The sequence below is a fragment of the Taudactylus pleione genome, unplaced genomic scaffold (genome assembly GCF_031769625.1).
Source record: "Taudactylus pleione unplaced genomic scaffold, aTauple2 ptg000005l, whole genome shotgun sequence".
NCBI lineage: Eukaryota > Metazoa > Chordata > Amphibia > Anura > Myobatrachidae > Taudactylus > Taudactylus pleione.
In genome coordinates this window covers 15,284,048-15,302,038 of record NW_028284408.1, presented here as the reverse complement: position 1 = coordinate 15,302,038, position 17,991 = coordinate 15,284,048, and the positions used below count along the sequence as shown (strand labels likewise).

The window sequence follows — 17,991 nt, the reverse complement described above, 5'->3', positions numbered from 1 at the left end:
ACGGGCGTTTTATGGGTGTACATATTTAAAACAGCAGCGTCATTGACCACGTCACTGGGTTTTTTTTTAGCCAGAACTGCTCGCAAAATTGTGGTAGCAAAAACCAACCACAAGAATAGCAAGCAGTTCATACCCTGTTCGATGTACTCGATTAATCTAATAAATAGCGGACATGACGTAGGATGCGAGCGGCCAGGGGGCGTAGTTTCCCAAAAAACGACCGCAAGTTTTGTTCGCTCGTTCAGACCTAGAGGCGTGAACAGACCGCAAACAGCGAACGGTTCATTTGAATAGCCACCCCTATTTTCTGGACGAGCGAACGCAAATAGCGACCGGCTCTGAATCAGGGCCTATGTCTGTGTAACTCTGTGTATATGTGTTAGGATTGTGTTATGCTCGTACAACCTGAATAAACTCCAGTACTGGGAATTAGGGTTGGTAGAGTTGCGTTTTTTTAGTGTGCATGTGTGTCTTTTCTCATGGTACATCTCTACACAGCCGCAAGGCTGACCTGTGAATGTGTATGACTGGGGGCATGTATGTGGGGAGCTGGGCAGAGGGTATTAGGGTGGTAAGTGCAATATTTTCATAGGTTTGCCTATGGCAGCTAGAAACCTTACACTGGCCCTGCATATGCAGCTAACGTCCACGTCTGTGCATAGTGATTTCAAGTGGGAGGATGGTGCTAGTTTGTGGATATAAGCAAAGCTTTCTGGTCACATTTGCTATTGCCATAGTGGTAAAGTGATGGAGGAAAGCTCCTGCAAAAGGGGGATGGTCAGAGATATCTCTAATTTCACCATCTTTAACATTTTGGTAAATAGCAGTGATAGAACCTTCTGCTGACATTTACACTCTCATTTTATAATGAATTCTTAAAAAGACAGGTTGGGCTTCATTTCACAGAGATTCGGGTGTACTGGTCCCCAACACAAAGCAGAAGTAGTGCAGTGATGTGACTGAGTGTTATATGCATTGTGTGGCTACATCTGTACATACTCAGAGATCTGCACCACATTTTAATTAGCACTTTTAGGACAGTGCTATACAGCTGGGGAATGTCGACATGGTCGGACTGTTAACATTCACACTGTTGACATTCGGCATGTTGGCAATGAGAATTTATATTTAATTTGAATGTGACCCGAATCCCAACCTAAACCACAACCGAACCCTAGCCATAAAATCATCTGTCAACATTATGTCAGTGTCAATATTATCCTAGATGATAATATAAAAGTGATTTTATTTATCGGGAACATGAAAGCCACATTTCCGCAGTCAATTGGCGCAGGCTAGGCTGGAATCAGAATAATGACAGTATCTCATGGCTGATCTCTCATAGTTTCCATTGTCTGTGGTATATACAAGACAAACACTGGCTTACATTTATATTGTGACAGAGATCATTCATAAAATGCTCCCTTTACAGATTAAACATTACTAAAGACACTATTATAGTCATACTTGAGATGCAATTGTTCTTACAATTACACTTATGATTGAAAGTCCTGATGAACATGGAGATTCATGCATACACTCTATTACATTCTACCTTGTGATCTGTGATCCTCATCTCTCAGAACCATCTGCTGAACAGATTTGTGACTGGAGGGCGGAGCATCAGCAGAAGTATTGGACAGAATGATTGATGGTGCATAAGTGCTTCCAGGTTTGCCTGACATTGTACCATCACATTGCATACATTTTAGGATAAAACCAGATGAGAGATGTGACCGGTGTTTTGTTGAGATAAAACATGATTGTGGTCTAGTACACTCTTACAATATCTCACCAAGAGGTACTGAATCTTATGATGAAAAGATGATTGTATAGGTGTGTACCCATCTTACGAGCCCTATTCTATGCACCTAAGTATATCTGATAAATGGATGTCGGGTTCTCTAGCTATCAGACACAGCAGGTGACGAATTAGCTTTACCTTCACTGTGACATATGTCTGAGGATCAAACCCTGCAACCTGTCCAAGACGACGCAGGTTTTCGGCAACAACCGCCTTTGGGTCTCTCCTCCTTGAACTGCTGAATAGATTTAATGCACTGAGAGTTGGTATATAAGATATTCCACCACATCTTGTGGTAAAGCCATGTAGGAAGATGTCTTCTAGAAATAAAAATAAGTATAAGGAGATACATTAGTAAAGCAGAAGCCATGTGCCATAAAGTGGTGCAATTAAACCAAATAAAATTACATTTTGGCAGTAACACAAAGATCACGTTTTTCCCTTTATGCTAAAGTTATATTATGCCGTTGATGTGAGAGCATCAACCGTCCCAGTATGAACAGCAAAAACATTATGAAACCTGCAATCTGTGACTAAGGGGCTGTTTTTACATAAAATGATACAGAAACTGTAGTTTCTGCATAATTTATGTATTGTAGTTATGTACTAAAAGCACAATGCTGGAGATTTCACAGAATTATCAATGGAGACTACGATCTGGCCCCTATGTACCAAACTCCAAAAAGTAAAGCTTTTTGGAGTTTGGCTCGGTAGTTTACGCCATTTTCAGATGGTGTAAATACTGCTGAAAGCCTATGGAGGCTCCAGGTGCAGGAGAGAGATATTTTGATCTCTCCCTCTCAGCCCCCAGACGGCTCCAGAAGCTGACACTGTGCGCATGTGCAGTGTCAACTTCCCTCGGAGAAGTCTTTCACTTCTGTTAAAGACTTTTACAATTTCCCAAGGATATAACTCGCAGGGACAGCCGTTACCACAACCACTGTCCCTGAGAGTTCCCCTTTTTACATCACGGGGATATTTTCATTCAAAAATTTAATATCCCCAATGATATATGGATAGATGATAATCACAGCACGTCTGTGATTATTAGTACATAGACTCCTAACATACTACAGAGATGGATTCAAACTCTTCACTAAAATTGTAACACACTTGGGGCAAATGTATCAAAGCTTAATGTGAGATAAAATTGTGAGATATATATCACCAACCAATCAGCTTCTAACTTACATTGTAATCAGCTTCTAACTTACATTTTGCAGGCTGTGTTTAAGAAATGATAGTTTGGAGCTTATCGGATGGTGATATATATTTCACATTATTATCTCACATCAAGCTTTGATATATATGCCCTTGGTTACTTAGATTTAACTTATATTTAACTAAAGTGTTGATTTTTCTGAGCTCTCTAACCATGACCTTATTCTGAAATCTCCAATCTCTACAGATTTTTTTTTTTTTTTTTTACTAAGTAAAGAGACTGCAAACCAATCACTATTCTTCATGCAGCATCATCACCATTCCAGAATAAGGTAAGCTACAGAAGTATAAACCACTGGCGTCTCATAGGGCTCATGTTATTTACAGAATATGGCTATTGTGAATGTTAAACACATATATGCTGTGAAGAGTTTTTCATATTTATGATCATTTATAATTTATGTATAATGCACACATTGTACATCACTAAAGAGACAGTACCATTGCCTAAATTGTATACAACTGCTCATACTTACTGTACAAAACCAGTTATGGGAGCAAGATGTTGCATACATTGCAGTATTTTCAGAGAAAATATTATAAAAGATAGGACAGTCAGCATGTACAAACACAATTTGTATAACCAGTATGACATATACGGGAGCCGAACATTTACTGTAAATTAGCTAATAGGAGACTTGACTGAGCTTCTCTCAATCAAAAAGGTTAATATCATATATAAACACACTACTATAAATATATCTAATTTTGGAAGAATATTCATGCTTCCCTTATTTCCAAGAAATGCTATTATTAAAGTCTGAGCCAAATATGCAGTGCAATGTCTTTCTTACCAGAGGTTCCCAAACATGGTCCTCAAGGCTTCCCAACAGGTCAGGTTTTAGAGATATCCATGCTTGAGCACAGATGACTTAAAACAAATTGACTGAGGTACTATTTAAGTCACCTGCGCTCAACCATGGATATCTCTAAAACCTGAACTGTTGGGGAGCCTTGAGGACTGCGTTTGAGAACCTCTGCTTTCCTACAGTCATGTTGCTTTAATGAGAAGAGATACAAAGGGATGTGGGAAGGCAATTCCTACGTCACTTACAAATAGGAGCCATGGCAATCCTTACAATTAATATGGCAAATAAACAAATTGCCATAGAAATCCCATTGTAACTCCACTTACCATGGTACATTTTCATAAGTAGATATACTAAATGCTGTTCACAATTAGCAATACAAAAGCGAGCAGATAAAATATTTGTGACTGCAGTAGCCCAGTTTATACTAATGGAGTGGTTCTCAAACTCAGTCCTTAGGACCCCAACAGTTCACTTTTTCCAGGTCTCTTAGCAGGTGCACAAGTATAGTCATTACTCACTGACACATTTTAAAATATCCACAGGTGGAGCTAATTATTTTCACTTGTGAATCTGTGAGAACACCTGAAAAACAAGCACTGTTTGGGGTTCTGAGGACAGAGTTTGAGAACCTGTGTTATAATGTAATGATACTAATACAGAAATGAAGATTATCTGCAGTTGCATAGCACCATCTAGAGGAAAAATAAAATAATGCAATGGATACATTTCTTCATGGTTGCTTACAGCTGTCAGTGGGATCCATTCAATTCATTGCTATATGACCGTGGACATAACTGAGATGTTCAGCTGGATACATTACCATTTAATATGGTAGAAAGTCTTTGCTCATTCCCTACACTTCTCTATGGGGTGCAAGCAAACATTTGCAAAGATATTGGGCACATGGGGCCTGATTCAGACCCGCTCGCGAGCGCTGAGCGCTCGCAAGCGGGTCGATGTTGACCCAGTGCACATGTGCACAATGGAGGCGGCTCTGTCGTGCGCATGCGTGAGACCCGGATAGCGATGGGCAGTGATGTCAGTGGGAGTGCTCTCGGCTCTGATAGAGCCGAAAGCACTCCAGGGCTTGCGGCAACAAGACCCTACCACAAGGGACTCGTCGCAAGCCTGGTCGCGATGGTCTTGACCATTGCGACCATCTTCCTGGCCGCTCGCTATAGCTGTGGGTGGTCACCCACAGCTATACGAGCGGCCAGGAGGCCGCTCTAAAAATTAAGAGGGACAGCCCTGATTCAGAGTGAGTGCTATCAAGTGACTGATACATTACCGATATACGCTGTCAACAGGGTTCACTCCTATCGCTCCGCATATGCCGATTTATAAAGGGAGGAAAGGGCTATACAGATACATTATCTGGTGTGTGGGATAGATCAGTCAATGGACGGATACACAGGTGGAAACATAGTATAAAATAAACGGCATGAGGGTTAAGCCGAAATAATATGAGATCCACAATTGGTTAAAGAAAAATGCTTCTATTGCAGAAAAGTTGTCATTTGTAATAACGGCAGTCTCCAGGAGCATATTAAGAGAGGAGGGCACCCATATGTAGTCTACGTCTGAGCCTCTTCCTATCTAGCTGTGGCACACTGAGTAGACTCTGGTGCTATGCCAGGGCCTGATTCAGAGGTGCACGCAGTGGCGATGTCGCATGCAATCTGCCAATGTTTTATGTCTGTGCATGCATCCAAGTCATACTGCACATGCATCCCAATGGTTAGTGCTGGGAGACGCAGAACGAATTTGAATGCAGGTAGAGTGAATTTCAGTGGGCGTTTCTAGGATGTAACAGGGCTGTGAATAACCAGACACGGGCGCATTGTGGGCATCTAAAGTAGCACTGACCGAGGACACAATACTCAGATGGAGAAACTGAGCCTGCCATAGGGCTGGTGCAAGTTTTGATGGTGCATCTAAAGACGAACCAAGACATATTAGCACTGCTGCTGATGGGCGTCTCGGTAGGAAGAAAATTGGTTGTGGCATTATCATAAAGCTGCAGCAAAAGACGCAGCCACGGCTACTTTCACCTCTGAATAAAGCCCTATACCGCCATGGAAGCCTTCAGCTTTGCCTCTTGTGTCAGCACCAGTAACTTAAAATGTGAGACCCAATAAGTCAAGATCAATTTCAGCTGCAGAGCATCAGTCAGTCTCAGCAGCAGTCAGTGACATTATACTTGTGGGAGCCTTGTGCCTTTGTAGTTGAGCACTGCTAGTAAACTTATATGCAAACACATATCTTATGCCAAGTCAGGGCCGGCCCTAGCCCCCCTGTGCAGTGCCCCTTTTGCCCCCAGTAGTATTCCCCTTATATAGTGCCCCCAGTAGTAGTCCCCCTATGCAGTGCCCCCAGTAGTGGTACCCCCTATACAGTGCCACCGGTAGTGGCTCCCCCTGTGCAGTGCCCCTTCTGCCTCCAGTACTATTCCCCTTATATAGTGCCCCCAGTAGTAGTCCCCCTATGCAGTGTCCCCAGTAGTGGTACCCCCCCTTGTAGTGCCCCCAGTAGTAATCTCCCCTTGTAGTGCCCCCAGTAGTAATCCCCCCTTGTAGTGCCCCCAGTAGTATTTCCCCCCCTTGTAGTGCCCCAGTGGTATTCCCCCCTTGTAGTGCCACCAGTAGTATTTCCCCCCCTTGTAGTGCCCCCAGTAGTATTCCCCCCCTTGTAGTGCCCCAGTGGTATTCCCCCCCTTGTAGTGCCCCCAGTAGTAATCCCCCCTTGTAGTGCCCCCAGTAGTATTTTCCCCCCTTGTAGTGCCCCCAGTAGTATTCCCCCCCTTGTAGTGCCCCCAGTAGTAGCCCCCCCTTGTGGTGCCCCCAGTAGTAGTCCCCCCTTGTGGTGCCCCCAGTAGTAGTCCCCCCTTGTGGTGCCCCCAGTAGTAATCCCCCCTTGTGGTGCCCCCAGTAGTAATCCACCTACCCACGCCCGCAGTAGAGACGTAATAAAAAAGATACAAAAAAAAATAATAATTTACCTGAAACCCGCTCCTGCTCCTGGTCCCACCGCCGATATCAGCTCCTCCGTCCGCTGCTTTGCATTATGGGAGTGACGTCACTCCCATTACCCACTGCGGGAGCCGGAAGATGTCCAGCTCTGGCAGTGGGAGCAGCAGCCGATGAGAGTCTGTCTGACTCTCATCAGCTGCTAAAGCAAACACACAGCTGCAGGTGCTGGTGGCTGTGTGTTTGTGCTGTGTAGCGCTGACCGACCTACGTCCGGTCAGCGCTACACACGCGGTGCAGCTGTGTCACAGAGACACAGTCTGCCCGCGGCCCGCATGGTACGCAGCTGAGGCGCCTTTCACTATGTGGCGCCTTACGCAGTTGCGTACCATGCGTAACGGGAGAACCGGCCCTGTGCCAAGTCTAAAAAGCAGAGTCAAATCTACAGATGTGTCGTCATACACGGGTCCTCAAGTCTTGCACAAAATGTGTATCTTAATTGCATAAATAAAACAACTAGAAGTGACAAAACTACTTCACTAGATTGCACTGATCAATTTGATATGTGACACTTGTATACCTGTGAGTGACCGAGTGTGAATCTGTATACGAAGAGCTATGATGCAGCAGCCGTGGCTTTTTCTCACGCCAAGTACCGTTGTGCTTCATCTGCGACTTTGTACATGTTTAATTCCTGCTCAGTCAAAGTGGCAGCCCAGCGTCTCTAGTACACTTTGAGCGCTGGCTGATCACTATGGCCACATGCATTTTCAAAAAAAAGTTTCTCGTGGCCACTTACATGGAACCACTTGAGAGTAATACATAATACATGAATAAGCCCTGAAAAGTATCAGTGTGTTTTCATCAACAAGTAATGGTGCATACACACGATCAGATTTTTTCTTCAGATATGGACGATAACGATTTAAAAATCGTTCAGTCGTTCATATCTGAAGGAAAATCGTTCATATCTGACATGCCTGAACGATGGACGATCAACGATGCGCGTTCCCGTTTGTCAGATAACGATATCTGACATCTGATGGGTTTGCAGTCAGACTTGGACGATTCCATTCTTTTTAATGCAGTCAAAAATCGTTCAATCGTTCAAAACTTTGGTCAAATCGTTCAAATCGTTTAGTCGTTCAGTCGTTCATCTGACAAATCTGACAAGTCTGACAAATCTGACCGTGTGTACGCTCCATAAATCTTACTGAGCAACAGCTGCTGCTTTAGGGCTTGTTTACCTTCGGATGTAAGTCAGCTTTATGACACGCCTCTCAGACCGAGAAGTACACGTTCATAGGTGTCGCTTTCATAATCTCCCTTTTTCAAAAGTAGGGAAGTATGATCTGTACCCAAGTTTAACAATACATGCCCATAACTGGTGCCAATGCTATTATACAGGCCCATATATGTTCAAAGTCTAATAGGCGTAGCTATAATTTCAGCCGAGTGTATTATATAGGCCTATACCTGGTGTCAATGCTATTATACAGGCCCATATATGTTTCCAGGTCTCCTAGGCGTAGCAATATTTTCAGCCGGTGTAATATATTAGCCTATACCTGGTGCCAAGTCTAATAAGGAGAACATATACTGTATGGTGGTCAGTCTAATATGAAAAGGTATACCTGGTGCCTAGTCTAATAAGCAAATCCATACCGGGTATCAATTTTACCAAGAAAGCATATACCTGGTTTCCCATTTAATATGCAGATCTTTATCTGGTGCCAAGACTAAAATGCAAACCCATATCTTGTGCCAAATAGCTATACATTGTGCCCTGCGTAGCAGTATCTGGAGCCCTGAATATGCATACCCATAACTGAAGCCAAGTCTAACATACAGACTCATATTTGCTGCAAGGTCTAATAGACATTGCCTTTCTGAAGCCAGTATAATATATAAACCAATACAAATATGACAAGCAGAGCCATATCTGGTGCCAAGAATTATATGCAGAGCCACAACTGATCCAAATCCTCATATACAATGGGCAGCACAGACGGTGTAATGCCTCACAGCACTAAGGTCATGGGTTTGATTCCCACCACGGCCCTACCTGCACGGAGTTTGTATATTCTCCCTGTGCTTGCGTGGGTTTCCTCCGGGTACTCCGGTTTCCTCCCACACTCCAAAAATATACTGGTAGGTTAATTGGCTCCCAACACAAATTAACCCTAGTGTGTATGTGTGTAAGCATGTGATAAGGAATATAGATTGTAAACTCCACTGGGGCAGGGACTGATGTGAATGGCCAAATATTCTCTGTAAAGCGCTGCGTAATATGTGTGCGCTATATAAATAACTGGTAATAAGGTATGCAATCGGGAAGCCGACTGCCTAAATACCGGCAGCCGGCTTCCCGACTGTCATATTCCGGCAAGGGTGAAATGCAGTTCCCCTAGACCGGCGCCCGGCATCCCGATCGGACTTAGGGACCCCCCCCGGGAGACTTAGGTTTAGGCAGCGGGGAAGGGGGTGGTTAGGGTTAGGCACCCCTAAGGAGGGTTAGGGTTAGGGGGGTTAGGTTAGTAGATACTCACCTATCCACGATCGGGATTTCCAGCGCTGTCGGGCTTCCGCTGCTTCGAACTCTGCTCATGTCGGGCTGCCGCTGACGGGAATCGAACATACCCATTCCGGTAGTAATAATAATAATAAATATACAAAGCCATATCTTGCATCACAACTAATGTCTCAAACAGGGGTTCTCAGCTCTAGTTCTTAGTACTTAGACCACCAGCAGGTCATGTTTTGTGGATTTCTTCAATCATGCACAGGTGAGTTCATCTATTTTGCTGGGTCAGTAATTATCCCACCTGCTTCCAAAGACAATCCTCAAAACACGACTTACTGGGGGTACTTGAGGTACGACGTTGAGAACCAATGGTCTAAAGGGATATCTGGAGCCTTGTCTACTATGCAGACCCATACCTGGTGTGAAGTCTAATATACTGTACAGAGCCATACCTGATGCCCAGTTTAATATACAAACCCATACTTTAGCTGGTACTATGAGCCATATTTATCACAACCCGCATTAAAAATGATGATGTGATAAAATAACTTTGCTAAATTCCCATGAAAATATTCCTTTTCATGTTTCGAATTTAGCAATGTGCTCTTGCCAGGACACAGGCTACGATAAGAAACTCTGTAAACTAAAGTGCACTGGAAAACTACTGTACCTCCATTAAAACCTAGGCATCAATGAAACTTGAACATACAGTCAACTTTAGAATGCCAACTATTCCCCGACCCCATACAGATTACACAGGAGCATTACAAAAACTACATTTCTTAGATTGTAAGCACATAGCAACAAAAAAGAATGTGCTCCCCCGACTCTCATACCTCTTCCAAACATTACCTTTCCTGGTCCCTACCAGCACCCTTCACTCCCCCAAATCTGCTTGTTGCAAGTTCATATGGCATAATAAAAAGCCATGCATAAGAAGCGGTGTCATGTCTAGATCCTCGGAGGTGGTCCCAGACTGCCTTTATTTCTCCAATATAATGGGAGAAATGTAATAGCCTTTGATATGCAGACATCAGTACTATTCCAGTCTGACAGGCTTTCATTTAAAAGTGGCAAATTGGCTTGGGAAGCCGATCTCGGATGCCCTAGGAAACGGAGAACTGGATCATTATCCACTCCTGAGTTTCCTGGTCCATAAACTTATTCATCAAACAAAATTTCTTTAAAGTACTCACGATGGTATTTAGCACTTGACTGCCTCCAGAAAATTTAACCCTCCACCTTCAACCTATGTTGGAGATAATGTGGCCAGATTGTCACTTTCTATCGCATATGGTGGTTATGTCTAAAAATTATTCCATTCTGGAAGATGGTTAATTTCATCACTGTCATTTCCTCTACTCTCACTCCAATTAATATGTTACTATGTGGCTGTGTTAAAAAGGATCAACAAACCCCTGAAAATGCCTATCCTGTGTGGCGAAATACCAATTGTCCCCTATTTCGAAAGCCAAAACACTCTTTACCAGCCAAGAGCTTGTAAATCGCAGTTTATTACTGTCAAAACAATACTATAAACAAGTGGGAACTGTGGAGGTACCACAGTAGTGGCATAGTATAAGTATTCTCATGCCACCAACCACGCATGGCTCCCACTGACATGTTTCTCATAAATTGAGATAACTTCATCTTGTTGGTCAGAACCTTCTCTCTCAGTCTCCGCCTTTTTATCTTCTCTCTTTCTATCTCTCTTCTTCTTTACTCCTCACAGTGTAAGTCTCATATTTTAGAGGACCACTGTGCTCAACCAACCAGCATTTCAGGGAATTGCTTACCACCCCATTGTACTCTTCTCAATGCACAACCAGTACCCATTCTCCCTGAAACCCCATACTGTTCAAGTGCTATTGCTTTCTGTTTAAGTATTGGGCTCTGATTACTTTTGATTCTGAATGCTGTTACTTTTACATTATGCCCATTTAAAATAAAGAGTTCAGTGCAGAAGTGTTCGCTGTAAAGTGTTCCCAGGCCTACTAACAGATGTTGGTGTTATGAAGGTACAGTGGGGTTCACTCTATATATGGTGGGATTGCCCCAAGATTTAGGAGTTCTGGGATATGGTTATACTAATCACCAGGGCTGTGGTTGTGGAGGTGGCGCCATCTGATCCTGGTTGCTCAATATTATAGATTTGCCTATTTGTAGATGTAAGAAATCTCTACACAAACATTTTATAAATGCAGAAAAAACTGTAATCACCCTCCTTCGATATCTGTGTGGTTAAAAAGAATTGATATGTACATGGATATGGAAGACATTTCCCTTTTCAGCCAGGATAGATATCAGGAGATCATGGCTACATGGTTGCCTGGTTAGAATACAAAGCTTATGCTGGTATCTGGCTTGTCTGTAGAAGTGGGATGGTTTGGATTTAATTTATTTTAATCCTCCTATTTCCAATTATTGACCCTTAAATTGGAATATTACCACCCTCATACACCAGTTTCACTTCGATTTCCATTCTGCCACCCCCCCTTCTGCTCCTTGGTGTTCTTTCCTCAATCCCTCTCCCCCTCCTTGTTTGTGAGTATTTGTTCCTCTTGTTGTTACTGTATGTTGTATTATTATTGTACTTGATAATTTTATTACTTCTGTATATTTGTGACTGCCAATAACCACTGATTACAAACACAAAAAAAACGGTTTAAAAAAAAAAATAGGAAGCTATTTAATACAGGCTTTGAAAGATGCAGTGTCTTGCTAGAATTATTTACCATTTAAAACTAAGGGGTCTATTCATTATGTTAATTATCGGGGTCGGAATGATCCCCGATAATTAACGTTTCATCTTACGGTGAGCGCCGGAGCAATTCATCATTGATATGAAAATCAACTGTCTCCATGGAAATTTTCACTGCTCCTTTTGAAGCAGTGAATCTCTTTGAGGAGCAGTGACACAAGTGCGCATGCATGACCTACAGGCCACGCACGCGCACAAGAACCCCGACCTTGAAAGGTGGAAGGAGCCGGACAGGGGTGGGGGGATCCAAAAGGATCCCTCTTCGTAACTTGGACCTCCTACCCATAGGGAAGGAATGGGTTGCTCGCAGCAAGCGGGAGCAAACGCCATCTGAAGATGGCGAACGCTCCTGCTGTCAAGCTCCAAAAGTATTATATTTTCAGAGCTTAATGAATTCTGTCCCCATACTAGTGTATGGAGACAGCAGGCCATTCCGCGAGTGTAAGGTAAGCAGGAGATATCTGTGATATATCCTGCTTTACCTTCTTGATGAATGGCCCGATAACTTATTTTCTACAATTGCAGGTGAAAATGTTCATTGTCTTCTGCTTTTGTAAAAATTAAGTGATAATGAATAGGTCCCTAAAAATGCTTCAATAAAGTAATAACTGTCCACATATGAGACTACAAGTCACTTGTTAATATGTAGATTTCAATACTATTCAAATTTATATGCCTAGCAAGATTATGTCATCTTAATTTGTTTAAACTTTATGTAATTGGCTCAAACTTATTATGCAACAAAACTTGCAAAAATCATAGATAATGTAATATTCTGATAGATAAGACATTGTTTTATGATATGTCTCTGTAGATAGCACTGATCATGGGAAATACAAACAATACACTCGTATTCCTAATTTCCACCCTGACAATGATTTTGGGTATGTTTACAGTAAGAGTTCTGTCACTGGGTGATCCAATTCCTTCCAGTAAGAAGCAGACACAAACATTTCCCTGCACCTGTGCCAGCTCCGCCTAAACTATATTTGTTGTCCTACAAAGCAATGGTGCATGTGCCAGAATATAAGCAGGCACCTTACTAATACAATGCTGCCAGTGTTCAAATGGACAGACAAATTATATCTTACCTGGGATCAGACGTGATGTAAGGATGAGCAGTTTCCCTTTCAGACCTGGGAGACTCCCTAAATATGTCTGTATGTTCCTTCTCACCAGCTCTGCAGAGTCCTCATCAGCAAACTTGTTATCTTCATGTTGTATGCCACATTGTTTTATAATGTTCTCATTCTGCATATTAAAACATTCCAATGTGAATGTGTATACAGCAGTAAACAGATTGTCTAAATATATATCCATTTGTATTTTCCTATGCTGTGGCAGGATGACAAGAATTGTGTTTATGTTCAGTGCATCAATTTCTTGTTTGATGGTATAAAGTATTGCTGCCATGTCTGAGTCTCTTACAATCTTATATCCATTTTTCAAAATGTCCAGGCATTTTTCTCTGGTATCAGACAATGCATCCGAATTATTGTTGTTGCATGGAGAACCCTGGCAACACATGAAGTAGGTGAATGGAACGTTTGTGCTACAACATTTATCAATGATACTCCAGACGTGCTGCAAAGCTTTTTCCTTGTGGAAGTCTATAGGACAACCCGAGTCAAACAGATCAACCAGCACCACTTCCCCCTTGCTGGTTTCTCCATTCATTCTGGATCTGTAATACACAGAAGAGACAATGGGGACAGTTATGAAAACTCTTCCACAGCAAAAAGGTGGCCTTGTTCATAGCAACCAATTAGAAGTTTGTTAGGGGGTTGTGCTTAATCGTGACACCACCTTGTTCTTGTGTTACATTTATTATTTATGTCTTTTTATTTAAGTCATCACTAGGCAGCGCCATTTGTCAGCACAGAATAAAAGGTAACAATAATGAACCAGGGCTTAGTTTCAGCCCAGAGTTCATGTAAAAGAAGAGTAACTCTGTGGTAGCTACAAGGAAATTATCTCCACAGAGATACTGTACTGTAGTCACATTAATACCATAAGGAATAGATAGGAGAAACTAAACTCTCCTTTTTCTGATCACATCCACCATTAATTCTAGATAACTATTTACCGCTGACACTGTAACGTAGCATTCTGCATGCAGATACAGCCGCAGAGACACAGCATATAGGCATGCCGCATATCATTTTAATTAGCACAAGCTGCTTGTGTATCCTAATCGCATTGCTGTGCAAATAAGACATTTGAAGGTAAAAAAGTTGTGAGTAAAACTGTTCAGCGCTACCGAGTCGTACGGCTCGCGTGTGTTATGCTAAACGTGGCATGTAGTGAACGGAGATAAAATGTATGTGGATACATCTGTATATATAGGTAACAAGTGCACATTAATACATATTGGGGCTGATTAAGAGATGCACGCTAACCCAATGGTTATCGCACATCTCCAATGGCCAGTGCGCAGGCACATGACCCGTACTGTACCTGTGCAGTACGGCTATGCAATCCAGCAAGCAGTCCGGCAGCAGACTGTCAGTGATTGACAGTCTGCTCCAGTTTCTGGGTGGGGAGGGGGCGGCGATGGCCTCTGTTTCCCCAAACGGAGGAGTGTCACCACCATTGGGGGGAGGGAAGAGGCCAGGATCTCCATTGGCTGACAGAGATTTTCTGACCTCTTTTGAGCATCTGCGGCGGTTGGCTTCAGTGACCCCATGGTCACTCATCCAGCAAGGATCTCGCAGATGATCTGATGCTGCCTCCTTGGCCGCAGCTCAGATCAGTAATGCATGCAGGAGGCGTGATGCCTCCTGCTGCATTACCATAATAGTGCTATCGCAGCTTCTACCATGTTAGCAGCTGCAATAGCAATACAGTCTGAGGCTGAATCACCCCCTTTAATCAGATACTGCTTTACTAGGGGGTGATTCAGGCTCAGACATTATTGCTATTACAGCTACTAACATGATAGCAGGTGCGATAGCACTATTATGGTAATGCAGCAGGAGGCATCACGTCCAAGGACGTAGCATCGGATCATCTGCGTGATCCATGGGGTGATTCTAGCAGACCACCAAAGATACACATAAGATGCCAGGAAATCTCTGTTAGCCGACAGAGCCAACGGAGACCCTGGCCTCTTCCGTTCATCCCCCAGTGAACTGGAAGCCGTCGCCCCTCCACACCCTCAAATGGCAGCAGACTGCTAATCACTGCTGCTGCTACTGACAGGTAAGACAGAGAGGTGGGCGGTGGCAGACCCGGACCCCTCCTAATTACCCTCCAAAAAGCCTGGGTAATTAGTGCCCATTCGCCCCCCCTCTCAACAGCCCTGATCACTGCCTTTTCAGTTTTCCCCGGGCACAGCAGCATGGAGCTGTGGAGCCCAGGACTGGAGAAGTAAAGGCACCATGATGGTGTGGTTATCAGGGACAGTGCTTTCATTGGCATGTGCACGATAGCTGCAGTAAGCGTGTATGCAAAGCGATGGCATGTTTTTTTATCCTTCAAGCGAAATATAGTAAAGATTATAAAACCATATTTCATTCTTCTGACCAACGCATTTTACTATATTTCGCCACAAACAATAATTGCTAATGAACAAATTTATAGATAATTCTCTATACAATTAAAAATTAATCCTGACTCCAACAAGGCTTTGGGGCCTATTCATCATCACTTAATATTTACAAAAGCAGGTGAAAATTAAAATTTTCACAACCAGCTGAAGAAGTCCCGGGTTGCAAAAGGGAATCCTTTTGGATCCTTCCGCCCCTGTCCGTCTCCTTTCGCCAGACATCGAGGCTCATGTGCACATGCGTGACCTGTAGGTTACGCATGCGCACTAGCGTCATGGCTCTGAAAGGAGTGCTCCTTTCTGAGCAGTGATACACTTCTGGGAGAGAACTGATTTTCGGATCAGCTGTCTCCGTGCCGGAGCAATGATGAATTGCTCCAGCGCTTGCATCCAATTAGAATGTTAACTTTTGGGGGCCCGATAATTAACATCATGAATAGTTGTGTTTCATAAAATGACATAATCCTTCTGAAACATCTGTTGTGCTGTGCACTTCTTGTCCTCAAGGACCCTCATGTTTTATCTTGATTTCTCTCTGTCTGATAATCATCATACATGTAAGGCTAATATCATAGGAAGTACTGTACATCTATACTTGTTTTGAAACGCCTATCAGTGTAGCCTCACCTGACAATGTAACACTGTAAATTAATTCACTTGTTTAAAGGAAATCTCCCAAACGTGACCTGTTGCAATACATATGAAGATTAGAGTTCAGGATGTGTACTGCGCATGTGCAGCCCTCCATCTACGACTCCACTCGCAGTGCCACCCAGCCGCATCCTGATTGAGAGGCTGCAACATTTGGGAGACAGAACAGGGGTATTCCTTGGCAGCGTTCCCGGAAACGGGGGCGTGACGTTCCCGTTTTCCGAGAGGGATGAGGCCAGGGTGTGCGTAGGCAGACACACAGATTTCTTGGCATCGCAAGCTGCCAGGACCCAGTCAGGCTGCGATAAGCTTCAGGAAAAAGGGACAGCCATAGCAACAGATGGTTGCAACGCTGGGATCGCAGATGTAGCAAGGAGGCGTCTGTTTGCTAGATACGTCCTGCTGTATTTGCATTTTAGATGGACAGAATTGCACAAGTGCTTGTGTGTGGCTCTGCAATTCCATACTTCTCTAAATAAGGCCCTAACTTCAGAAGATAAATAGCTGGCCTGTAATTACAGTGTAGGTACACTAGGCAGGTGCCTAGTGCAGCACATTTTAAGGGGAAGCACAGAAATGTGTTAAAAGTAGTCTGAATGGATTTTTTTATGTTTATTATTTACTGATTTTTTTACCCACTTCTTCATCTTTATCAATTCATTTGTTTTTCCAAATTAATATAATAGAAAATGATTTATTGTATAGTGAAGCATAAGCATGCAGGCTAATTAACCACATATTAATTCACAATCACCAGCTATGAATGCATCACTAATGATGGGGATTGTAGAGGTTTACTGTTTATAAACACCTGCCCAGCTGTGAAGTACTGTACAACTCAATCAACTTAAGATCTCAGGGGCAGGACTTCTTCTCCTCTTGTCTACTTCTACATTGAACACATATGAGTCCTTGTATTATGCTTTATGTTTATTTACCTTATACAATATGGCTTACATATTATGCTTGATTTCCTGGTTTTATTACATCTATGCTTCTTGACTGTTCTGTATTTAGTTTGTTTGAACTACATAGTTTATATACTATGTTCTATTTCCCCACTGCATAATCTGTTGCGTTTTAAAAATTAATGATGATGATAATAATGAAGATGATGAGGGTAATACAGTAATAATAACATACATTTCACAAGAACAGAAATAAGTTTAGTATAATGCATTTAAGTATGCATTTTATCTACACACAAAGTACTGACAACAATGTACTTGCAAAGATTATGTCTGAGAAACTGAGCAGTCTGCATGTTCTACAAGCCTGTGTACTGTAAAACTATTGAACATTTATGCACATCATTGAAAAGAGTTCAGCAATGGTGCAACAACCAGTGCATGAAAACAGCATGCTATATTTCCGTGACTTACCGTTGTCTGGAATGCAGGTCATGTACTGATCTTGACACTGTGAGCAGTCACTGGATTTAGACTTTACTTCCTTTAAGTACAATGACCTCCCGGCATACGTAAAAGTCTCCGCCCTCTTCAGAAAAAAACACTGGCTGTTTGCATGACTTTCCCTGGATTTTCAAATGTACAAAGCAGTGTATAAACGTATCTCTGACTTTCTTTATTGCTACTCTAGGATTACACTGTGAGTAACTACCGTATATTAAGATAATACAACAAGCAGGTAATTGAGTAATGAGATCTTAAAGTTTGTTGTTTGTTTTTTTTGTCCAAAACTAAAA

At 42.7% G+C, this 17,991-nt stretch overlaps 1 protein-coding gene across 1 annotated transcript in view; it reads right to left on the bottom strand.

The window, feature by feature from the left end:
- The window catches only part of LACC1 (laccase domain multifunctional purine nucleosidase 1), a 31,017-nt gene extending 13,272 nt beyond the window's left edge, over positions 1 to 17,745 (bottom strand). The window contains exons 1-3 of the mRNA XM_088476991.1: positions 17,669 to 17,745; positions 13,180 to 13,772; positions 1,943 to 2,124 (exon numbers count right to left, since the gene is read on the bottom strand). Of these exons, the coding sequence (XP_088333117.1) occupies positions 1,943 to 2,124; positions 13,180 to 13,765 (768 nt within the window). The 5' untranslated portion in view covers positions 13,766 to 13,772; positions 17,669 to 17,745. The remainder of the gene's footprint in view (positions 1 to 1,942; positions 2,125 to 13,179; positions 13,773 to 17,668) is intronic.
- Positions 17,746 to 17,991: the final 246 nt, after the last annotated feature.